Source organism: Pleurodeles waltl, chromosome 2_2 (assembly GCF_031143425.1).
Source record: "Pleurodeles waltl isolate 20211129_DDA chromosome 2_2, aPleWal1.hap1.20221129, whole genome shotgun sequence".
NCBI classification, from domain to species: domain Eukaryota; kingdom Metazoa; phylum Chordata; class Amphibia; order Caudata; family Salamandridae; genus Pleurodeles; species Pleurodeles waltl.
The window spans coordinates 219342776-219368928 of NC_090439.1; the positions used below are offsets into that span (position 1 = coordinate 219342776).

Sequence of the window (26153 nt, forward strand, 5' to 3'; positions counted from 1 at the left end):
TGTCTCAACAGTGATACCAGCTCATTAGACCCATGAGAGCTCCCTTGACACCTCATGTGGTAAGGCTAAAGAAGTGGTTTGACAAAACATGCTAAAAAACACATAACCTTTTTAAAACCACACTGAAGATGGCACCTAGGGATTTTGAGGAGGTACAACACTGCGGACACCACTATAAAGAAATGATTGGGGAAAGGAAAGAAACCATAAGAAGGAAAGCATAGGAACAACTTGAGAGGACAAGTGCATGTAAAGATTATTTCACCAGTGGATATAAAACCATCACTGACATCTCCATCCAGTCTTCCACATGGGTGGCACACTTTGCGAAGGCGTTCAAATCCAAACTCCCAGCTAGCATGGGTAACTGTGTAGCAGAGGTCCTTTCTGTCTCTGGGGGTGATGAAAAACTGAAGTTCTCCTTAGATTAGGTCATTCTGGCATTGAAACCATGCCCCAGTAACAAAGCACTGGGGCTGGACGGGGTCCCCCATCGGTCTTATTTTAAAACAATTTGGACCTGTGGGTACCACTTTTAGTTAATGTCCTGATCAGTGCCATTACCTGTTGCCCACCCAAATATTGGTCAAAGGCTATCATAGCCCTGATTAAAAAAAAAAAAAAAAGGGATAGAAGGTCTCCTTCTTGTTATCCCCCAATATCACTCATTGACTCTATGGCTAAGGTGATGGCAGGATCTTGCTGGATCACCCGGAGACCTGGGTGATGGAGGAGGGTGTCTTAACACCAGTTCAATATGGGTTCAGGTGAGGCCTGGGGACCATAGGCTAGAGTATCAACCTTCATCTCTTGATCAGTAAATATATTCAGTTCAGGGATGTTGACAGAGACAGGCTATTTTCTAAAATGCTGGCTATGGGTACCAAACCTAGGATAGTGCACATTTTATCTAGATTACATGAGGATGTGGTGGACAGTGTCATAAAGGCCCAACTGAGAATATACACTCCCCAGTAAAATCGGGCAAGGTGTAAGTCAGGGCTGTGTACTCGCCCCTTTTCTGTTTAGTCTCTATATAAATGATCTAGAGACCACCGTGTCTGATGTGGTGCAGGATCCTTCTAGGGCTGGCATGAAAGGGCTGCCAGTCCTTATGTATGCTGATGACTGTGTCTGGAACTGGGGTTGGTTTGCCCTGATTGCTGGACAGATTTGTTGGGTATCTGGACAGTTTGGGGCTACCTACAAACAATTCCAAATCATACACCATGATATGTGGTTACCCAAGAGCAAGGTGAGGGTATTCCAGATTAGTGGTACCAAATTACAGACAGTATTGACCTTCACCTATATAGGGATTCCGGACACATGGAAACACCTTATAAAAGTGAGATGCACACACTTTCAGCAGAATAGTGCATCCCTATTTGTTTGCTGAGAATTTTGGATCTTCCTCCCTTGAGGCAATACTTCACATCTATAAAGCCAGATGCATCACAACTGCCTGTAATGGGGCAGGCATTTGCCTATTTGGATATTGCAGCCAGACACCACAACAAACTGGTGAAAATAGCTTTTTACAGAAACCTTTACGTCTGCCTCAGAACGTACCTACCATTACATATCATGATGAGTTGGGCCTAAAACACCTAGAGGACGTAATCAAGATAGCCCTGATATTACTCTGAGTTTCCATCTGGTGCAGACCAGAAACCACACTCAACAAAGCAGTGTTTACAGACTGCCTGGCCCTAGATAATGCAAGCCATATTCAGTGGTTACAGCATGTAATGTCGCAGATGTATTAAATTGGTCGCCATTATTTTTTTGACAGCTCCCAGACCTTAGCGAGGCATTCTAAAGCACTAGTTAAAAAGGAACTGCTAGCTCTTATGGCAACCAATAGAGAGGTGCAGGAACGTGGGAAAAGGCTGGTGGAGGCGTATGCCCCATTGAGAACGACCATTGGTATGGAACCCTATCTACTCACCATTCCTAGCAAACAGTGATATTACTTGGTAAGATTTTGCATCAATATGGCCTATCTGCTGGCCTCCTATCCATCACATGCATACTGTGACAAAGATCACACAGTATGCCCTTATGACTCTAAAACGACCCAGTCACAGTTGCATTTTGTCTTTTTTGTGATTGATCTAAGGTCCGAAAGAACACCACACGCGGCTCTTTGTACAGAACCCTTAAAATTAGATCATGTAGATAAGCGCTATTGTAACTTTGGTTAGTACAAACTGAACTGGTATCGCATACAGTTTATAGGCTCATTTCAGCCTCTGTTAGGCTGAGCAAAGTTGTAGGGAAGTAATAATTATCAAATATAATGGCTCCTTCAGCAGTGATTATTTTGAATGTTCTGCCTCTCACTGATTGTGATGTACATTTGCATACGGTCAGATGGAAGATGCACTTTAGTTTACTGCTGATAGTGTGGTACCCCTTTGAGCCTGACTTGTATATTATACCATTAAAGAGTATGTTAACATGTAGCCCTTAAGGCCAACCCAAGGGATCAGCAGCTAGTCAAGCTAGCCAGGGCTACCTATAAAGAAACAGTCATTAGCAGACTGCCACTGGCAAAGATCCTCCTCTTTTCTAGACCCTTATACTATTTTGCTAATCTGCCAGTGGTTGTCCCAACCTCGATGTTCCTCACGTTGAACACCCTACTGACTGAGCTGACATGGAGAGTGGGGCATCGCAGGGTCAGTTTGCCAAAATTGCAGTAGCCTGTGCTGGAAGGCGGCATGGGCGCTCCATATCTCAAGGCGTACTGTGTGGCTGGCCAGTTGCAGTGGATGACCTACTGACTGGCTAGCACGATATAACTTACATGAAATGAGCTTTACGGCCACTCAGGTGAAAAATGGGCAACTGCATAGGTCGCTGTGTCCAGGCACGCCAGCCCCTTGAAAAGCCCCTATATTACAGCAAGTGGCTATAGCATACTGGCATATGGCACTGCGTTATACACATAAGCCCATCCCATATGCCCCTAACATACCACTGAGAGATATCTCTCTTGCAATGGGAACACTTATGGCGCAGTGTTTAGAGCCTTGGGAGCACTCTGAAAGCACAACAGTATTGATGCTGTTCACAGACGGAACACTGATGTCACACTCAGATTTTATACATACACATGGGCTCCCTGACACCCTATTTCTCATTCATGTGGGAATACTACATATTATTCAAAAATATTGGGCTCCGGAGGGAACAGAACCTACCCCATTTGAATTCCTCCATGCGCTGCATACAGTGGGTCACTGCAGTCATTTGGTCCGATGGTTATACAGAGGCTTGAGGGCACACATAGGGATATCCTTGACCACACTCCGTACTAAACAGGAGACAGACCTAGGCCCCACAGTTACTAACAACGAATGGAAAGCTTTGATCACAGCCCTCAAAGTTGTATCGAGAAATTCCAGCTTTAAGTTCATCCAGTGTTCTGTTTTTCTTAGAGCATACCTTACCCCTTACAAAATAAAATGTTTCTGAGTGCAAAAGGGGGATGTTGTCGCTGGAGAGACGCCAATCTGTTACATATGTTTTGGAATTGTTTAGCATTGACGATATACTGGTCACAAATAGCAAGATATCTTAAAGACCTGACAGGGCACTCTCACTGGCAGACTTTGGACGCATGCTTACTGGGCCGTTATCCCTGACCTCAGGGAGCCATGGTGTCCACACATCTTACAGACTTGGCCTTATTGTTGGCCAGAGGCGCCATAACACAGTGCTAGAAGTCCGTAATACTTCCCCAGGTGTCGCAATGATGGGAGGAGGTAGCAGAGTGGTGTTTAGCTAAGAGGGGGGCGCTGCAACAGGAAGAATATAGAGGGCTGCGCAAAACACCTATCTCCTTGGAATGGGACTTATACTTGGAGAGATTTAAGGGGCACTTGGAGGTGAACGTTGTTGTACACAACTAAGCACATCCCCTGAGTGTGGGATACCAGGGAGATGTGCTCACACCACACTAACCGTCCCCCTACCCCAACTTTTGTACCTCTGTGGGACGCCAAACATACCTGATGCATGCAGGCTAGCACACAACACTCCTACTCTACATACGGGGCTTCCTAATCTTGCCCACATGTTCAACCTTGCTGACCTGTAGCCCTTAAGCACTGGGTTTCTATGAAAAGCCCAAGAAACACAAAGTGGATGATAGTGGACTGCACTTGCTAGTTCTTTGTTTGATGGGAGTGGGAAGGGCATGGTTGGAATTTATACAACAGTAGCAGGATTTACTCATTTATGTATCTTTGGGTCCCTGCACGGCTATGTAACCTGATATTCTATGATGTGATAGCTTGTGTGTCACTATTTCAATATGTGGTAAGATGTTCCGGCTACTGTGAAAAAAAAACAATAATAGGAAGCGACTACTTAAGGAACAAAGATGAGAGAAGCTTTTGAGTATGCGTAAGCTGGGTGATGTGAGTGGTTTCTGGTGCATTGTTAATGGTAAGCCTGCTTACCAGGTATCTCCCGGCGATGTAGGTACTAACATCTCTGCAACTAAATGGGTGGCCCATTTTAAGAATGTATATTCACTGGGTAAAGATGCCCCCATGATTATGGTTGAAGATGTGCCTCCCTTCCCATTAGGTCTAAACTTTGGAGTGGAGAATGTTCAACAGGCTATAGTGGGCAGCCCTTTACACAAAGCTTCAGGGCCAGATGGGTTCCCAATTGACCTTTACAAGGGGAACATCAGTCTATCAGCACCATAATTGATGTATGCATTAAATGCTGCTGTACAAGTTGAAATCCTGAAGTCCTGGAAATCCTCAGTTATCATCCCCATGTTTAAAAAGGGGTGCAGGCAAGACCCGGGCTGTTACTGCCCAATCTTACCTCTTGACTCCGCAGTTAAGATCGTGGTGCATACCATTCGCACCTCATTGAAGTATGGGCTCAAGTAAATAATGTCCTTTGCCCTGCTCAGTATGGTTTTAGAGAGGGTTTGGGGATGATGGAGCAGTGCCTGAACCTAAATTTGTTGCTGGGCAAATATGTGGTGGTTGAGAAGGAAGCGATTTACCTTGCTTTTATGGATTTGAGTTGTGTGTTTGACAAGGTAAACCGCTCTAAGCTTTGGAGCATTTTAGACAGTCTTGGGCCACCTTATACTTTGATTAACTTTCTTCGTGCCCTACTGACCGGTGTTAATACTTCAGTTAGGTTTGGCACTGAGGGAGAGTGGTCTGACTCCTTTAACTTGTCAAGAGGAGTCAGGAAAGGGTGCATTTTGGCATCCCATGGTAAAGTTATGAACAGAGTAAATTCCACCCTGATGCCTTCCCTTCTGTATGGAGATGACGCACTGCTCCTTTCATGCACAAATAATGGTCTCAAAGGCCTGGTGGATTTGTTTGTTAAATTTATAGGGGATCTAGAGTTGGATGTCAACATCACAAAGGCCCATTTTATGGCTTGTGGGAGGCGTTCTTCTAAACTTACCCCAGTTACTTTCAAGGGGCAGGTTGTGACAAGGGTGGGCTCTTTCCCTTATTTGGGGGTTACATTGATCACCAGAATAGCTGGATGCCATGTCTAGCCAATCAAGCATGTAGATTTCTCTTTAGGTTTGCCCTTATGGTGGGTAGTAAATCCATTCCACCATTCCTTCAGATCTACATGATGAAATGTCTTCGAGTTTTATTAGATGGTGAAGGTATCTGGGGATACCGTAACTGCCAGGCTGTTCAACAGGAAGAAAACCGATTTTACAGAAGGCTGTTGGGTCTGGGTCCTGCTAGTTCCAGGTTTTGTTATGCATGGAGAACTGCATCTAGATTATGCTGAAGACCTTGTTAAAACTGCCTCGTTGCTTCTATGGATCACCGTATGGAACGGCGAACATACCGCATTTAATAGGGAAATTATTGAGGACTGTCTTGGATGTGAGCAAGGTCTCAAAATTCAGTGGATAAAATATATCAGAACTACTACAGTGTCTTGAGGGTGCCCTGAGTTGTTTTATAGCCTGCACCAGCTCATAAAGTTTGATAGAAAGCTTGTAAAGAAGCTTTTTCTTCAGCAGGCAAGGGAATGTAGAGAGAACTGGGCCTTGGGAATTACTTCTATGAGGGCCTTATTGCTTTTTAAAACTAACATACACCTGGAAGCATGTCTCTCCTTTGTTAGGAACTCCTGGGAGAGATCGCTTCTCACCAGGTTTGGACTAGGCTCTATTCAGGCCAATCTCTGTTTTCCAGGGCAGTACGAGCCGTCTTCCGTTAAGACTTCTCCCTATGATGGTGGCTTGCTTCAGACCCTAGAGCACTTGGTTCTGTTCTGCGGGTATTATGATCCTCCTAGAATGATTTAACTGCTACCGCTACTCAAATCGAAGGGTTTTTATCAATTTCGACCTGTCTTTCTCTATTTCCAAATGCCAAATGACAATAGTGTGGCCATGGCGGTTTGTTCTTTCTGGAAGAGTGCACTTTACTGGTACAAAGTGATGAACTATGGGTTTCTATGATAATGTTTTGGCACCCCCTTCCTTGAGTATGGGTATGAATACTGTATCCCTCTGATTAGTTTTTAGTGGCATTTTTAGGATATGTATTTTTATGCTGTGTTTCATTGTTTTATGAGTGAGTTATTTATGTGATTTTATGCGTTTATGATTATACTTATAATCAAAATAAAGATATTCATTCACAGTATGTTAATTGTGCCCCATAACTGTATGTAGCTACAGTGGAACCTGAACATAACTGTATGCAGTTATAGTGGAACTTGAACCACATGACTGAGATATCAGTTTTGCTGTAACTTTATGCCGCACTTTGCATGGTTATTTTTTCTGATTACTGCCATTTTATTTCGTTGTATTTGGTTTTAATAAGGTCCATTTCTTGGTGCTATAAGTGCCCTACATATCAGGCCCAAAATAGGGTCATAGTATTTTATGGGACAATTTTTCTTTTAAATGCCGATTTCTTTACCTGTAGTGATATGATAGATTTTGATTTTATCTTGGATACAGTGTACTGCTTTTATGGTTCACAACCGAATAAAGATTTTATACTACTACTGCTACTCAGTGTTAAAGTAGATATATGTCTGTATAATATGAAGCATAACATGTTACTTGCACACTGATCATGGTCTTTGTTCCATTTCTTTCCCCTGTGACCACATTTCCTATCCAATTCATATCCGTTACCCTCCCTCCCCCTACTTTGTGCTTAATTACTGAAGGCAAGTACGCCATGCGTGACTTGGTCCACCGTCTTCCTGGAGGCAACAACAGTAACAACTCTGCGAGTAAGGCCATGTCCGATGACACAGTTACTGCCGTATGCTGTACCCTCCACGAAGTTATAACGAAGAATATGGAGAACGCCAAAGCCTTACGTGATGCTGGAGGCATTGAGAAGCTGGTTGGCATTTCAAAGAGTAAAGGAGACAAGTATGTAATTAAAATGGCATTAAAGCAAATGCAATATTTTTTAATTCGCAGAGATGTTAACGAGGGACTCCAAATGTGGCAGCATTCGGTGCATATTAAATTATTCTACGCTGTGTTCATGCTAATATGGTCCAGCAGAGGTGGAAAAATAAACTATTTTTAGGTACATAGCCACAACCTGTTGTAAAATAGAATAGAATAGCCTCCTTGTTATAATGCATAGTCCTCTTTTTACAATTTGTGTATGAATATGAAAGCCATCATGTCCTATGTTGTGACTTAGAAAATGTAGTGTCTATAAAACTGCTTAGTATATCTAACTCTAATGAGCCGGAAATGCATTTGTCCCGGGTCACTACTGTTAGAAATAGTGAAATTTATTATTGGAATTCCCAAATCCTAATTTACTGAATCATTATTTGCTGAATTTTCTGGATATATACAAATTGTTTTCAAAACCAAAAATGGTGCAATAAATATGAATAGTGACAATAAGTGTGAGCGCTTCACAGGGTGTCATAAGGCAGGGAATAAAATCAGAGTGAATCTAAAGTGCATTGGCTTCTAGTAGTACTGAAGATGCATGGGAAAATGACAGATTAAGAGAATGGAATGGAGGAGGAGAAAGAAGTGTCTAATAAGAAGTCGTTTAGTGACATTGGAAGCCAGAGATGAAATACTGGGCTTTTTAAAGACAACAAAAAATCGCCTAAAGCAAGATACATTCAGGGGGGAGAGAGATACAGCTTTTTGAGTCTTCCCAGAACATTTTTGGATCTAGTTTGTCATTTATTGCAGCAGTTGGTGCTCACTCACAAGACAGTTTAGGAGCAGGATAAACAGATTGGTTAAGCTTAATGACATTTAACAGTGGAAGAAGTTCAACTGACCAGTTGAGGGGTAGGAAGGCCACAGATTCGCTATTTGATGCGATTGAGTGCCCACAGAACCTTGATAGGAGGATCCCAGAGAGATAAACCAATTTTTAACCCAAAGTATTCTCTGGGTCACCTTCTGACAGCAGGGCCCAGAACAGCTGCCACTCTTCAGAGAAATGCATGAGGGGTAAGTGAGTTAACAACACCTCAAATAAATACACTATAACTAAACACTTGAAATAAGGAAAACAGAAACCAAAAGTTCAAACCAAGTTTAAATACTCTTATATAAAAAATGCTTGAAACAACTGTACACATTGAAGTTAATGTGCGAAGTAAAATTCTCTTTAAAATGACTAATAGAGTAATTTAGAGTTTGATAGAGTGGAAGGACCACCATAAATTGATAGTAATCCCCCCGCAAAACTCACGGTTCCTCTACTCTATTTACTGTGTTTCCAGCGGTGCAGCCTTGCTGTGTGTGAGGGGCATTGATGTTTTTTTGTTGAAGAATAAGTTCTCAGTTTCTGTTTTTGAAGAATAAGCTTCCAGTTTGAAAAACAAAAGTGTCTGAGAAGGTTCATAACTATGGACTTAGCAAAGCTTATCGACTTTCAGTGGATCTGTTGTAGTGATTGCTCTTCTGAAGGCAGAGAGATACCTGCCTGGTGGGGCGCTCTTAACTATGGAAGGCGCGGGGTGCGCTTAAGTATGGAAGGCAGGCTTCCATTAGGTAGATAGAGGAGATGGCCTCAGCCGAACATCGTGACCTGACAGACTGCCTTCTGTACTGCAGATAACCCCATAATCCCGCTTGTGAGTATAACCTAGGACCTAAGTGATAATAATATACAAGTGCACATATTCAGATAGATGTATGAACTAGGGCCATTTCGTTCGTTCGTTAAACTTTATTTCGGCAAATATTGCCATAAAAGTCAAGACAAGAGATAAATACAACATACATATATACATTTCACAATTAAATATAAGATACAATACATACAGTTGGCAAGAAATATATGGATGTCTCCATGATTAAGCAATACCGCATATAAAAATATAAATATCAATTTATAAATTAATTAAAAGCCAGAACTAAAAAATTAATTAACTTGGATTGAAGAAACAGTGCATCATATACCTATACGAGGAAGGGAAAGAGCGGGCCACCTAACAAAATATTACAGTTTGTGACCAAGTCGTTTTCTGATAAGGTACACATTAAATAAAAATCTACTCGTGCCAAACACCACTAATTGTGAAGTATTAGACTGAAATATGCGCTCTAACCCCCACATATTTACAAACGGGTTTGATCCAACAATCCCTTGGTTTCTTGTATACTGGGCAAAAGAAGAGTAGATGAACAACATCTTCTTTAGCCCCTAAAGTACAGAGAGTGCACAATTCACAACCTTTTACCCCTCCCCAATTGCATATGTATGCATTAGTCTGTAAGACCCCATACCTAAACTGTAGATATAGTGTTTTTGCCAGTGGAGGACCGATCTCATCCAAAAATTGTTCGTAATTAGGTGTATCTTTTATATTCAAAAAATTCAAAGTCAGAATACCAATCGATGAACTATGCAATAGCTCTCCGTTGACATAAGACCAAAAGGTGTCCTTTACATATTTCCTGGTACATATTGTCATATTCTGAGGAGCTTCCCATAGGTGTGATAAACCTAATCTCTCATACCACTTAGATACATATTTTAACCAAGGGGTATTCATATGACCATCTAACTGAGTTAATTCAGTCAATCCACTCTTGTAATCACTCAACTCCCATAACCTAACCCAATACAGCAGTGGTCTTAATAATGCTTGATAATCTGCTCTTTTAAGGTTAATATCAAGAAAAACAGGAACTAGAGGAGTTCTTGTCGGTATTTTAAGTAGCCTTCGTACAAAGTGGTTTTCCGTTTTTCCAAAGTTATTGTTACAATAGTAGCCCCAGAGTTCAGCACCATAAAGGGCGGCCGATTGGGCCTTCGCTTTATATACTTCAAGTGCCAGTGAGATTGCTTTAGAATAACTAGCTCCGTGCACTTTTAAAATAGGCATTGAGTTTTGTTTAAGGGATAAGATGCTTTTATCCATCTGTCCTTTCCAGGACAGGTTACTATCCAGCATTAACCCCAAATAATTATAGCTCCCTACCTGTTCCAGTTTTTGATTCTCCAAGGACAGATTATTCCTGAGGGATTTCTTGGGGTTTATGGACATATACTTAGTTTTGGTAGGATTTATTTCTAGCCCCTTCCCCACACAATACTTCTGGAAAGAATCCACCAAATTTTGCAAACCTCTCGGAGTTTGAGAAATAAGGATGGTATCATCGGCAAATAATAATGCCGTAACCGGCTCACCACCTAGCTTCGGGGAGTCATGTACACAATTCCTTAAATAGCTCGGAATATCATTAACATATAATGAGAAGAGTGTAGGTGCTAACACGCAACCTTGGCGCACACCACGATCTACAGGTATGGCCCTTGAGGTTTCACCTTCTTTTCCCCATCTAATTTTTGCATAGTTCCCTGTGTGAAGCTTGATAAGTTCTTTAAGTAGTTCCCCAGGGACCGCCATGTTCCTTAATGTAATCCACAACAAATTGCGCGGAACAAGATCAAAGGCGGTCCTTAGATCCACAAATGCCACATAGAGACTACCCTTCCTTATGTTTATATACTGCCAACAGATGCACATAAACCTAAACACCTGGTCAACCGTACTGATTTTTATTCTAAAACCAGCCTGATATTTGGTTAGTATTTTAGTCTCTTCAGTCCAGTCTAAAAGCCTATTTAAAATGTGTCTGGCATATATCTTTTGTAAAATATCTATTAAACTTATTGGGCGGTAATTACTTGGATCATAGCGATCACCTTTTTTAAAGATTGTTATGATTTCTGCCCCTTTCCATGAATCGGGGATCGGTGTGCCTGCCACAATGGAATTACTCAGGTAATTTATATAAGGCCCCCACACATCCACATCATATTTTAATAGATCGCCGGGAATTTTATCAGGGCCTGGGGCTTTGCCCATTTTCACAGCTAATAAAGCCTTATTAGTTTCTTCTAAACTAAAAGGTAATGGAGCAATACTCATTTCTAAGTTTGTCTCATAGTCCCCGAAGGGCAAACTCTCCTTTTTATTAGCATAGAGCTTAGTGAAGTGATCACACCAAGTATTTTCATCTAGGAAAATATCCTTTGTTGATCTACCCTGCTTATTTCCCTTGGCGATTAAATTCCAGAACATGCTCTGATCCCGTAACTTAGCTGCATTCAAGAGATCCTCCCAAAAACTTTCATCCCATACTTTTTTAGCTTGGGCCATAGTGTTTTTGTAGGCTAGTCTACCGCTTTTTATATCCAAACAGTTCCCGGATTTTACTGCCTGGATCAGTCTTGATTTTGCTATTCGACAATCTTTATTATACCATGGGTTCGCGGTCTCAAGATGGTTCCTTATCCTATTACTATCTTTTTTATAAATTTTACTCAATAGTGGAGTTAGTGCATCCACCAGCTTAAGATGTAAATCAAGGACACCATGTGTTCCCACTAATGCTGACTGTAAGTCTCCTACCGTCTCAGTAAATACATTGTAAATATTTATCAGCGTCTTTTCTGTTCCCAGGACATATGGCCATCTTAGAGCACGCCTGTTATTGGTTACCTCTAGCTCCCCGACCGTGGTATTTAATAAGGTCTCTTCTTCGGATCTAATAATAAATGATTGAGAGTCCAGCCATAGTTGGAGGGGGAAATGATCACTCTCCGTCCTATGGTCTATCTTAAAATCGGTTATTTGGTCCCATATATTCCGGGTAACCATTACAAAATCTATATGTGACCTGGAATTTCCCTTAAAATAGGTTGGAGCTGCTGGTCTGTCTGATCGGAATCGACCATTACAAGCCCTTAGATCATGTACCACAGTCAACTGTAAAATCTGTAAGGCGGCTTTTGTGCTTTTAGCTGAACTTGCAGATTCTAAGGGCAAGATATCATTAGCAGCATCTTGTTCATCAAGTAATTTTTCCAACCCCAAGACAGGCTCATATTTACAGTTAAAATCCCCACCAACTAACACCTTTACATTATCTCCTAATAAATCTAAAAAGGAATCCAAGAGTTTTACCACCTCTGATTCCTTGTTAGATGGGGACGGTCTATTATATATATTTATTAAGTGTATAGTTTCTTTCCCTCTTATATCAATTTTAAGGCCTAGTAGGTCCGGAGAGGGGAAGGATAACTGGGTGACATCTATTTCTAGAGTCACTTTAACCCAGATAACCAGCCCCCCTGAGGCTCTACCTCTAGTTGATGGAATAGCATAAGAATAGTATGTTTTATACCCCAACCTATGGGGGGTTTCTACCATCCAAGTTTCCTGTAGGAATATGATATCGTAATTCTCAATATAGGAACACCATACCACATCCTCAAGGTTCCTGGCTAAGCCAGCTATATTCCAAGATATCAATCTAATATTTGTTTTCCCTTTTACACAGGGTGAATCTAATACTATTGATAAGTTGTCTTTTTCTATAACATCCTCTAGTTCAACTAAAGGATTTAGGCCCATATTTATACTTTTTGATGCAAAAATGCGCTAACGCAGTTTTGCGCCCAAAAAATTTGCGACGGCTAACGCCATTCTGAAGCGCCATGCGGGCGCCGTATTTATTGAATGGCGTTAGCCGGCGTTAGCCGACCGGCGCTGCCTGGTGTGCGTGAAAAAAAAACCACGTACACCAGGCAGCACCGGCGTAGGGAAAAATGGCGTTTGGGCGTCCAAAAATGGGGCAAGTCAGGCTGAGGCAAAAAAATTGTCTTAACCCGATTTGCGCCATTTTTTGGGCGCCCAGACGCCATTAACATGACTCCTGTCTTAGCAAAGACAGGAGTCATGCCCCCTTGCCCAATGGCCATGCCCAGGGGACTTCTGTCCCCTGGGCATGGTCATTGGGCATAGTGGCATGTAGGGGGGCACAAATCAGGCCCCCCTATGCCAAAAATAAAATTAAAGAAAATACGTACCACAACTTACCTTTTCTTCCCTGGGATGGGTCCCTCCATCCTTGGGTGTCCTCCTGGGGTGGGCAAGGGTGGCAGGGGGTGTCCCTGGGGGCTTGGGAGGGCACCTCTGGGCTCATTCTGAGCCCACAGGTCCCTTAACGCCTGCCCTGACCCAGGCGCTAAAATCCGGCGCAAATGCGGGTTTTTTAGTCCCGCCCACACCCAGGCGTCATTTTTGCCCGGGAGTATAAATACGACGCATATGCATCGCAGTCATTTTTTAAGACGGGAACGCCTACCTTGCATATCATTAACGCAAGGAAGGTGTTCACGCAAAAAAATGATGCTAACTCCATGAACTTTGGCGCTAGACGCGTCTAACGCCAAAGTATAAATATGGAGTTAGTTTTGCGTCGAATTTGCGTCGAAAAAAACGACGCAAATTCGGCGCAAACGGAGTATAAATATGCCCCTTAACTCTTTGTCTTGATTATAGTCTTTACTATCATCATTAACCTCCATAATCACTGTGAGGCACTTATCAGGTACGCCCAAACTGATTACCTCGCTCAAAATAGAATAAGGGGATTTAACGCTATTTACCAATTTAACTGTCCATGAATTTCTGGGGCTCGAAGGTACTATAAGTTTCCACGTCCTGGTATATACTAACATTTCTGTGATAGATTCCCCTGCTCGTGGGAGTCAATCGTTTTCATCCAAAGTACTCAGTACCGAAAATCTATTTTCAATTGGAATATAAAAATTTGTGTTTCTACTATTAGTCAAGAGTCTGTGTTTTTTTAGAAAATTCTGATGTACTGGCTAAATGTCTATAAAAATAACCCAGAGGGTGCACACCCACGTCAGACTCCTCTACATCCAAAGAAGCTGCTCTAAGAAGAACAGTCGCAACATGTTGAGGGTGCCTAAAATTAACAATTACACAATCCCCCTTACATTTTTTCCTCGCGTTTCCGATCCATGGTACCCGTCTAGTAGACAGTATATGATCGGATAGATGTGGGGGGAAACCACAATTTTTGTTTAACCAAGCAACAGATTTCCGTTTGAGAGAATCATGTGATTCCTCACGGAAATTCATTGCTGTTGGGTCTAAGGGAGGAACATTCGAAAGGACTATGACATATGGTTCACAATCAGGTGGAAGATTAATATGATTTGGTCTGTTCACGGGAGTAGTGTACCTCACGATATTAGATGCAGCTGCTTTCATATGAGAGGTACTATCCACCATACGTGGTGGCTCCCCAGATTCTGGTAAACATGACCTCTGTGCTACAACCAATTGTGCAGAGTTACCGGATTGAACGGGTAGCTCAGACTGTTTCATAGTCTGTTCCTTACACATCTTATCTAAAAGACCACCCAACCTAGATACCTCCGTAGATAAGAATTCAATTTTTTCCATAAGAGGTTTAGTCATATGGTCTAGTTTTTCCTCAAATAGCTTAGCGATGTGACCCAAGAGATCACAATTCACGTCGTCCTTATTAATTATAATCTCGTTATTAGCTACATTACTTCTATGACCATATTCTATCGTTGGTTTAAGATGTACGTTTCCCCGCTTAATTTGTGTTTTTCTGCATTTTCTAACAGCTCTCTTAGGGGGAGAGTGAGACAATGCGGACTCACTCGGGGGCTCCAATGGGTCTTGAATTGGTGGTTCTAAAACTAAGGGTAAAATGGCTGAGTTTTCCAAAGGGGAAGCCTCAATATTAAGGGAATCCACCATAATAGAACCGCTACCATCGTCTACAGAAGAAAAAAATTCTGAGGTGGACTCCTTCCCTAAGGATTTCCTTCTATCAATGTTTATCTTGCTCACCATTTTAACCAAGTAATTATCCAGGGTGGAAATATTTTTAGCCATTCTGCACCACCCTCACGTATATAACAACCACTACTAGTATTAATAAAATACTCAATGGACTGTCTAGTATTTATAGCCCTGCCCTACACAGAACTAATATATCGTAAAAAAGTATAGGGCACCTACATATATCAGCAATAACACAGAACAACAAGTGTATATGACCCAGAAGGCGCAATAACTCAATTGAATGGAGCCCAATTATACGGCTTACTAAAGCGTTATCAGATTAAATAGAAGCAATTAACAGCTTAGCGAATTGGCCCAACCCGACCCCTTCCGGCCCCCTAACGGCCACACAACGGCCCGCCCTTTGCCCGGGCTTAGCCCGGCGCAGCCCGCGCGCGGTCCCGCGAAGCGGGCGGCAGGATCAGTTTAATATCGCCTTCGGGCGCGCAAAATGCATTGGTTCCGCTTCCGGGGTGCAAGGGGACCTGGATAATGTAGTCCCGTCCTGTCCCGACAAACGCTCCCCCCACACTGCGGTCGCGATGTCAGGTGATGGCGGGGGGAGACGTGGAGGCCAGCAGAAGGAACAGCAGCCCCGAGGACCACAGGGGCACAGATATGGTACAGGTATGCAGCACGATGCGGGCGTAGGTAAATTCTGCAAACAGCCCCCGCTCAGCTAGGGGCAGGATCAGTTTAATAGCGCCTTCGGGCACGCAAAATGCGTTGGTTCCGCTTCCGGGGTGCAAGGGGACCTGGATAATGTAGTCCCGTCCTGTCCCGACAAACGCTCCCCCCACACTGCGGTCGCGATGTCAGGTGACGGCGGGGGGGAGACGTGGAGGCCAGCAGAAGGAACAGCAGCCCCGAGGACCACAGGGGCACAGATATGGTACAGGTATGCAGCACGATGCGGGCGTAGGTAAATTCTGCAAACAGCCCCCGCTCAGCTAGGGGCAGGATCAGTTTAATAGCGCCTTCGAGCGCGCAAAATGCGTTGGTTCCGCTTCCGGGGTGCAAGGGGACCTGGATAATGTAGTCCCGTCCTGTCCCGACAAACGCTCCCCCCACACTGCGGTCGCGATGTCAGGTGACGGCAGGGGGGAGACGTGGAGGCCAGCAGAAGGAACAGCAGCCCCGAGGACCACAGGGGCACAGATATGGTACAGGTATGCAGCACGATGCGGGCGTAGGTAAATTCTGCAAACAGCCCCAGGGCCATTTAGATTTTACTGGTGGGCGAAGTGCGTTTGTAAAAATCCACAAAGTTACAGCTTTCTCAGTATTTAAACATGTTCAAAGGCTATCCCTCTGCCCACGTCCCAGCAGCTCCCTCTTCTCCATAAACCGACAAGACCACCCCCTCATTTTCATTTAACTAACTTTCTGACTCAGGTTTCGAAATTTAGATTTGCAAATGGTTTTTCTATGGACCCGAGTGTATCTTAAGTGCCCAGAGAATATTTACAAGTCAAGCGCCCTCTGTATCACCTCTCTCTTGCTCCCCCTTTGCCATGTCCTACCAGCTGGACACGATCTCCGTGCTATTAATGATCCTTTTTCCACCCTCATCATAAAAAGTCTGTTGTGACCAGGAAGTAAGATGTTTTCAAAAGCATGCTGCTGCATTGTATAATTCGGTTTTCACTTAAGACTCCTGCGTTACGTTCTGTGGAGCCAAAGACAAGATAACAAGTAGACATGTTCAGCTTCTTAAATCCATAATTGCGACTAAACTATTTTCATTCTGATTCCACATTTCTGAGTTTCATTCCCAAATATATATGACTTCCAAATGAAGTTTGCAGCCGTCACCATTTGAAAGTTATAACTTGTTGAGAAAACATTCATTATGAATTTAGCTCTGGGTCAATCGTTTTCACAGCCTTCAGGCAGTTTAATACCACATAGAGACAAAGAAAGCATGAAAGAGACATTCTTCTATGAAGAATGTGCAAAACTTAGGTTAGCAAAGTATGGAAAATTTCCAAACACATAAAAATGAGAAGATTGCTATTTTCATGGCTCTCAAAATGTTCTACAAAAATACAATTTCTGAGGGATTTTTTCTGTAATAATCTCTTTTACAGAATTTGATTTTCAGTAAGATAATTCGCTTGCCTTAAAAAACTTTGCCAACATTGTGGAAGTCATGTAGTTGGTAAAACTTTACATACAAATTCACAAAGTAAGCAGAAGCAAAGTTGGCCAATTTGCACACATTTGTCCTGCACAGAAGACTAGAATAAGCGCTAGAATGAAAGAATGCAGTGTTCCTTTTAGTTAGGCTTTTAGGACACTAGCAGTCAATGGTGCCTTCACTGCTGTTTAGGCAGCGAAGAAAGCAAGGACAAAAACTAAATACGACCTTACCCGAAAATACCTTTGTAAAATTAAAAGATAGAAAGAGCTACTGTTTAGATGATTCTGGCTCGAAAGATCATTTACTATGATTCTCCAGCATCCACAGTAGAGAGAATATCCTCTGTTACCTAAAGTATGAAAGTGTTGGTACTGCATCAGTGGCAGACATCTCATTCATAATATCGTAGGAGTTTGTGGGATGAGATTTGAGATTGAGTAAAAATACCCTTTTTCCAGGGGGTGGTTATTATGAGATCATACTTGAATGGATCTTTGCCATTATGGGAGGTGTTCTTGAGCAGATTGTGGACTTGGTTGGAAAAAGGAAGCAACAAATGATCTGTTAGGAGAGGCAATTGCTACGGGTACCTAGAGCTACGTCAGCTGCTTGGAGGATGTAGGTGGTTGATTTAATGAAATAGAGACTGATATGGTATCATTGTACCTAAATAGAGAACTGAAAAACATTTGAAACTAGGATGGAATTACAGGGGTAGGAATATTCAGAAGACATTAATTTATGTCCATTTATGTACATGCAAGGGTTTTTGATTGTTTCTAAAGACTATATGACTTCGTTCCTGGCCTTAAAGGGATAAGGAGTTAGGGATTATGGGATTAGATGGATGTGCTTTCTTACTACCAAGAGCAGTGCTATGGAGAGGAGTCTTGTTATGGAATTAGCAAAATATTCAGGTATTTTAAAAATATCTTAAAGATCTGACCTTAAGGTGTGACTCATACCAACCACTATCCCTCATAAATGTAGATAGCAAGATTTTAGCCAAAATGCTGGCAAATTGGCTGCTGCCCCTGCTGCCCAACCTGGTTTGATAGGATCAATCTGGGTTCAACTCTGGGAGATCCACTGCTGACAATCTTAGATTGCTGTTTGCCATCACACGTCAATTACACCCTGATCTAAAAATGGACACTGTCTTTTTAGGTGCCGCAGATGCATTGACACTGCAATGGCCATTTCTACTGGCAATGCTAGAAAGAATTGGATTGGCTGGAGCTGTGTTAAACTGGGGTAAACTCATTTACATAGGCCCTCTTGCATGGGTGTTGGTGAATGGAGGGATATCCTCAGCATTTCAGATTGGCAGAGGTATGCGAAAGGGCTGCCCTCATTGGTCTGTTTTTATTTGTTCTTTTGGTGCAACCTCTGGCCTCTACCGCTGGGATATCCATAGTCAACGAGGGATCAACATGGGATATCAGTACCCGTTCCTGTCTATGTATGCAGATGATGCCCTGCTCGTAGATAGAGACCCTGCCGTAAACCTGAGCCCAATTATTCATGAGATAATACAATTTGGTCGGCCGGTTGGATTTCAAATCAGCTGGTTGAAATTCATTATCGAAACCCTCACAAGTGCTACCACAAAGCCCTCCCCACCCTACCGGCTACAGTGGCAACAGAGCCTGTCCGTTACTTAGGGATCCTCTACCATGTAGACCCTCAGATGATCCTCCTGGAAAACTCTGGTAAATATGTTACAAGCCTAAGTGCACAAGAGGATAGATGGATCACCCTTTCACTATCTCTCGCGGGCAGAATAGCCTTGATGAATATGAAGATACTGCTGAAACTACTGTACGTTTCAGAATATACCCATCCCATTAAACAAAGCTTTTTTTGACAAGCTGAATTTGCCTATGATCTTCTTAACTTGGGCAGACCGACAGCTTTGGCTGAGCTGGAGCAGGTTGCACCTACCTAATGACGGGAGGATTTGCAGTGCTTCACTTCGATGTCTATTATCTGGTGGCCCAGGTACAGTTAATACATACCTGGATGCATAATAGCCTACATACCCCACATGTCGCTTTGGAACGGGGGCAGATACATCCCCTCCCTATACTGGAGGTCCCTTATTCCCAGTTTGCTAGACCTGCAAATAAGATACACATGGCAAGATGCTCTGCCTGGGCTCTGTCTAGACTGTCCTCATTGTACATGGTTACTGTAGCCTACTCTCTATTAAGTCATATTAGACTCTAGGACCCTTTCTGGATGGACCAGTCATCTGCTCTGATGATACATCTCAGGCAAAAACACATTGACATGCTGGGTGACCTTTTCACGGATCATAAATTCAAAACCTTTTGGAATACCTTGCGTATGTGGGTGGCGTGAACACATTCAAGGATACCATTACATATGTTATGCTATATCATGCTGAGTGTCAACTTTATCAGGAGTTTCCTGAAGAGCAGCTAGAGTAGCCAGTAATGTCCATCCTTCTGGCTTTCCCATGCCCCATCAAACTGATCACCCGATTGTACACCGCTGTAATGGCCATGTTGGAAAGAGAGTCTGCCAGGGCACAGATCTATAGATCTGGGCACTGATGTTACTGGTGAGATGTGGAATATTGTTGCAAAGAAACCAACAGTCTCCCCCAATGGTAGATACAGATGAATACACTACAAGTTCCTGTTACACTTCAAGTTCCTGAAAAGGGCTTAGCTTACCCTGACAATACTAGCTAAGTATACTCACTCTGAGAACACTAGATGTAAAAGATGTGGGTGTGTGGGAGCGGATTTCCTCCTTCTGGCATGGAGCTGCTTGGGGTTGCCACATTCTGGGGAAAGGTCATAAGTGCTGTAGAGACAATGATTCATCACAAATTTTGGCTCTCTCCGGACACAGGTCTATTGGGTCATGTTAAAAACATTCCTTAGGACTTCTGCAAAATCACCTCAAACGTGATCCTACTGGGTTAACATAGGGTTGCCATAGAGTGAGGTGGCCGTTGATCCCCTAGTTTTAAGGATTGGCTCAAAGACATGACTCTGTGTGAAGAATGATCTGAAACTTCCTCCATCACCCTCCCCAATGCTGCTAGCCCTAAAGACTTTTGGGAGCCCTTTGGGCATACCTGCTCTATGAGAGATGTGTTTTTGAAATGCCACTGCTGAACTGGACAACTGGTATCTTGTCTCTGCCGGCTGGACGATCTTCTGTATGAGGGCCCCCCCAGGTTGACTGTTGTCTGTGGATGGTTGCTTTTTTTTTAGTCCAGTGTCAGCCACTCCTACTCTCGCTCTGCTAACCTGATCTGTATTTGATTGCCTATGCTGTATTCGGTAACAGCCTGTATGTTTGACTGCTCAAATCGTGTTGCTTTGTTGCTATTGTCTATCGCAACAATACACAAACAATAAAAAAAAGATCATATATTAAAAGGCACAACGGCTTACATGCATTTAGTTCTGGCCTCTAGTGCCTACCAACACATATAAACTATGCAGAATGTATATTGTACATTATCCAGTTTTATTGTTCTATTCTTTATATAGAAGTTATCATACTTCAATTTTTGTAAATCTAAATTGTAAATGAATTTATCTTAAGATCCAAGACTTCCTCCCTTCCAGTATATTTGTTTATACAAGGATCTCCCTGCCGGACTCCAGTCTCCTTTTCTCACCTCACCCACTATTATGTGATGCCATCTAAAAATATGGTCAGTATTCCACCCCATTTAATATATTTTTCATTTTTTCCCTTTAATAATGCTGTATCCAGTATAAACCCCTACTCAGATCAGCAACAGAAGTAGTATTTTTGTATTCACTTGCCAAACTACATTACGTTTTCTAGGACAAAAGCAGTGCAAAGTAAGCATCAATTGATGTTAATGTAATAATTGTTTCAGGTTTAATTTTACCCAAGAAATAATATGACGGTTTACCTTTTTGGGTTCCATGTGTCAGTATTACGAATAACAAACATTTTTGCATTGAGGCTGTTATGCTCTTTGAATCTGTGGAAAAGGATCTATCAGAGTTACACTGCTCTTTTACTTGGGTGAAAAGAGTTATTGGTTGATGCTTGTGCCAAAGGATGTGTTTGCGTTGAGCTCTCCTGATGCTGCAGTTCTGTTCTTGATAAACAGCTAAAGAAAGATTTCTTGCTTCTTTTTTCTATCCAGTATGTGTCAGCAAGAGAATTATTTAGTGCCATTGTGCAGCTATTGTAAAACTTTCAAGATACTTGCTTGGAGAATTGAGGGAAGTACATTTTCCATTAGGAGAGTGCCAGATGGATTTCAGAGAAGCCTGGAGATACTATTTCCAGTTTATGTTGTAATAGGCCATAGCAGTTATGAGAAGGGACTTGCATACTTAGTGCTGCAATCAATCAAGTTTGTTCTTAATATTTTTATTATATCTTTGTACAAATCCTCTTGTCAAAGATCCTACTCATCCAACATGTGCTCAATCAAATGGAACAGGTAGGCCAACTATATGGGTACTCTTATCTAAATGCTAACATACATATGAGTCGTATTTGCTTGGTACCGGGGTGGCACTTGATACCACATAATTCTGTATTCTAAGCAAAACTTAGTTACACAAAGTTATTTTACGATATTCTTACTCATTACAGAGGATGATGCCTATAGTTGCATCATAAGGTGGCTTGGCAAAATGCATATTTGAAAGGGTGCTGAAGCATTTTGGGACAACAGCAGTAAGAAAATCTTAAGACAAAGGGAAAAAGCTTGTCATGAAATGAAGATGCACAGTTAAAATGCTTCAATGTTTAGCCCATCGTGCTCTTACATGCCAGGGCGGAAAATCAATAGCATCACATGCATCAAAAAATATTCAGTTATTACCAGAAAAATTGATTTTACTGCAAGAATGCCAGTGCAATTACATTTGGTCCTTGTAAGTAACTGGGCACCTTAAGAAATAATCACAATACTTTTCAGGGTGAAACCTTAAAGTCACTAAAGTAACCTAATTTCAGCCCCAATAACTATGGCACAGAGCAGACAGGCGTAATTTAGAGGAAATGTGAAATGTATTTATGCATTACTAAAACAGGCATAAAGTCGAAATGCAAAACAATAAAAATCCCCAAACCAATCAGGGAAATGTAATAAAATGTAATGAACAAAGTTACATCAAAATGACCAAACGTTATTAAGGGGAACTGCAGCTAGGAATGTTTACATTTTCAAGTACAAATATCACCAATAAGCACAAAGTGCCAATAATAGTCATTATTGTGGTAGAACAGGACATAGACGCAATCTGACCATGATGGAGAGTGGGTCGGATAGCAGATTCATCCTGGCCAAAAATTGTATCATCTGACTTTAGACCTTTAAGTCCCATTCTAACACAGGAGCACATTTCTAAAGCCCCCAGGACCTTAGGGGAGGCATGTAGAAACTCACACAATGGAAGGCAAAGGCCAACATGAGGGTCCAGGCCAGTTTCAGTTGTTACTGGTCAGCTGGCAGTTGCAGGAAAAAGCCTCTTGTAGTTCGTTGTGTCCCTATAGCTTTACCAGGAGGTCAGCCTGGGAGTCCACTTCTTCTACCTGGGTAGGTGAAGTAGCAGGTCCAGTCCTACAGACCTCTTTTCAGGTTCAGTCTTCTTCTGATCTTCCACAAATCCAAGAGTATTCTGAAGTAGGTGCCATCAGGTGCTACATTTGTGCCTGGCATGAGCTAGTGGGTGGGAATGACCCCTGGGGGGCCCTAACCAATTGAGTAAAGGTTCATTGAGCCAAACCTATCCACTTTGGGCATTTTCAAGATGGCTGAATTCTTCAGCCACACTAAACTTGGGCTAAGGGCTGGGGGTGTGTTGGGAGTGTACTAAGGTAATTCTGGTGTCCTCCTACATCTAACTCTAAAATCAAATTTTAAGCATTCCCTATGCCCCAAACAAACTCAAAGACAGGTGTCTGCTAAAATCAAAGCTGAGCTTTCAGTGATCAGACAGTGGATACAAACAAATGGTTTTGTCATTCTGTTTCCTTTTTAAGTGTGCCCCAAATGTAACATGTAAACCCAGTAGACGGATAGAGGTGATGAAACTGTAATGTCAAGAGAGTCCCAGTGTGACTGGGGCTTGATTGGCTGGCAGGACAAAAGAAGGGTGTTGGCCAAGTGTCAGCAAACATTTGCTGTGACAGGAAAGCCTCTTTTAATTGTTTCCCAACTATCATATGAAAACACCCTGTAGGCCTGTAAAGTAGGATGTGACATTCAAGCAGAACTTGACACACTGATGTCAAAGAGGATGCTCGCAGCCCCACCCTGTGGTCACTTTAAACTAGTTCTGGGGAAGCTCTCTCTCCCACTGGTAATGGTATCTGTTTGAATAAAAGGACAACAGTGGAGGCAGGTCCAAGTGTGAGCTACAACTGCCTATGACAGGGAAGATCTCTTTGAAGTGCACAAAGGGTCTATGCAGACACCCGAGCCCATCCTGTAAATGGGAGAGCAATTCCTCCCCACGTCCGGGGACAGTTGTACCTCTCCTCTGAGGTGTTCGCACCTCACCACAAAGGAGCTATCAAACTGCTTGGTGACAGCTGAATACTTACAGAAAGGCCTTCAGAGGCTTTAGGCAGGCAAACTCTAACTAATAAAAGGAGTCCTTGAAATATTTATTTAGCTGTTTCCTAGGCAGAGACAACATTTGTTAATCTTATTATTGTATCGCTTTGTTTTACTACGAAACAGCTAACCCTGTGACAGTGAAAATAGACCTTTGGGCTTTTTCACTGTAGGGTCATGTTAAAAATTAAAAGTTTACATACCTTACATTTTAAATATATAAAAGGAGGGATTTAGGCCTGTCAAAATGAGTTATTTTGACAGGTTGAGTTTGCAGTTTAAACCTGCACCACTGTGCAACCACTGTACAACACATTGCAGGTCCACAGCCATGTGTGTCCTGCCACAGCTTTGAGTGGCACAATGTGTGCTGCAGCTCACTGGTGACATTTAACTCATGGTACATGTTAGGTACCATATATCAATAACTTTTGTTTATTTATTTATTTGTAAACTTTTATGTAGCCTGAACATGCCCCTAAAAGTGTATCAGATCACTTTACAAATGTCAGGTAAGAGAAAACATTTTGCTCATACAGCAAACGTATTTGTGAACATTACATGGTGCAGCAGCTCCAAGGTGGGGGCCGAGGCCACCATAAGGTAAAGGCCGATAGGTAATAAACAAGATCAAAGCCAGAGAGTAAAGAGCACGGAAGTAGACATTGCATTGGGATTCGTAGAGAAGACCAAGGGGTTCTAGGGCAGAAATGTATTCATCAGTAGCATTTTGACTCCTTTTTATCTAGAGCATAGCAGCGTGCAATCACCACTCTTCTCAACATACTGTGGGCTACTCTGTGGGCTTTAACCACACCCATCACTTTCATTCGTTCCTGGGCCTGCCTTTCGAAACTCCTGTGGTGTCATTGGTAAATGCTTTTGTTGGTCCTGCATTGAGGCTGTTTCATTACCACCTTGGAAACTGACCCTGTTACATGGATTATTGCACCATCGGCCACGTACCTTAGTGTGGCGCCACTTTGGTCATGGCGGTTTGTTGTTTTTTCGTCTTCCTTGGTTTCGGGCATCTTGCTGTTTCTTTGCAATGTCTGTGGGGTCTTGTTTATTTATTTTTTGCAGTTTTATGTTGTGCAAACTTGACACGAAGGCTTTGGAGCGCTTTATTTTTTTTGCAGTTTTATTTAGTGCAAACTCGATACAAAGGTATTACAGTGCCTTACATGAGCACCAGTTATATTACACAAGAACACATTCTTTTTTGGTAGCAAAGGGAGATTAAGTGATGTGCCCAGAATCAGAGGATGTTGAGCTTGTGCCCAGACTAGTGTGTGTTGAGGCAGTCTGGGAATATCTTTTTTTTTTTTTTTATATATATAACACTTAGTAATACAAGTTGTGCCATTTCATAGCTCTGCAAGGCAGGTGCCATTTTTAACAAAATTGCTATAATTCATTTGCATCAACCTTGCAGAGATGAACAGGTGAAAAACGATGTCAGGATTATAATCTGTGACATTCTTCTTCTGTCAAGACCTCTGCAGTGGGTGCATTAGCAACTGACTTGAGTAGAGCTATCACTAGGTGATAGCACGTGTTTTTGATAACCACCGGAGGGTCAACAACCAAGCACATAGGTTAGTTCTAGGGAAGAAAATGGCAAAAGGTGTTGTCTCCAAAATGGTGATAAAGGAGTCATGACTCCATACCCAAGACTTCACAGCCTCAAGCTTGATAGCAAAAAACATCTAGCCTTTGGATGTAAATTGGACCTCCTCAAATAGAGTTCAGTTAGCGTGAATTTGATACAAAAATATTACAGCGCTTTACATGAGCACCGGTTACATTATACATTTATTTTTGGTAGCAAGGGAAGATTGAGTGATTTGCCCAGAATCCCAGGATGTTGACCTGGCGCTAAGACTCGAACCGTGTTCCCAAGCTCCAAAGTTGGTAGCTCTGGCCATAACGCCACATCTTCTCCTTAGAGTTCTTTGTCTGGTGTGTGTTGGGGTAGTCTGGGAATAACTTGTGTTTTTTATATAGCGTGTGGTAATACAGGTTCTGCCATTTCATAGCGCTGCACAGCAGATGCCATTCTTAACAAAATCGCTATAATTAATTTGCAGTTAAGCTGCCTCTACTGTTATTCTCTTTGTATACAGTCAATGTTTTTTTAAATTTAGGCTGATATTGCCAATGTAGAGGAATAATTCCTTTAAAAGTTTAACACAGAAATACATGGCTGCCTCCTTTTCTTTG

The 26153-nt window shown here is 42.3% G+C and overlaps 1 protein-coding gene across 29 annotated transcripts in view; it reads left to right on the plus strand.

The window, feature by feature from the left end:
• Positions 1–26153, plus strand: part of CTNND2 (catenin delta 2) — a 3139673-nt gene that overhangs the window by 2676093 nt on the left and 437427 nt on the right. For all 29 annotated transcript variants that reach the window (XM_069219651.1, XM_069219660.1, XM_069219653.1 and 26 more), the window contains one exon: positions 7210–7420. In XM_069219651.1, the coding sequence (XP_069075752.1) occupies positions 7210–7420 (211 nt within the window). The remainder of the gene's footprint in view (positions 1–7209; positions 7421–26153) is intronic.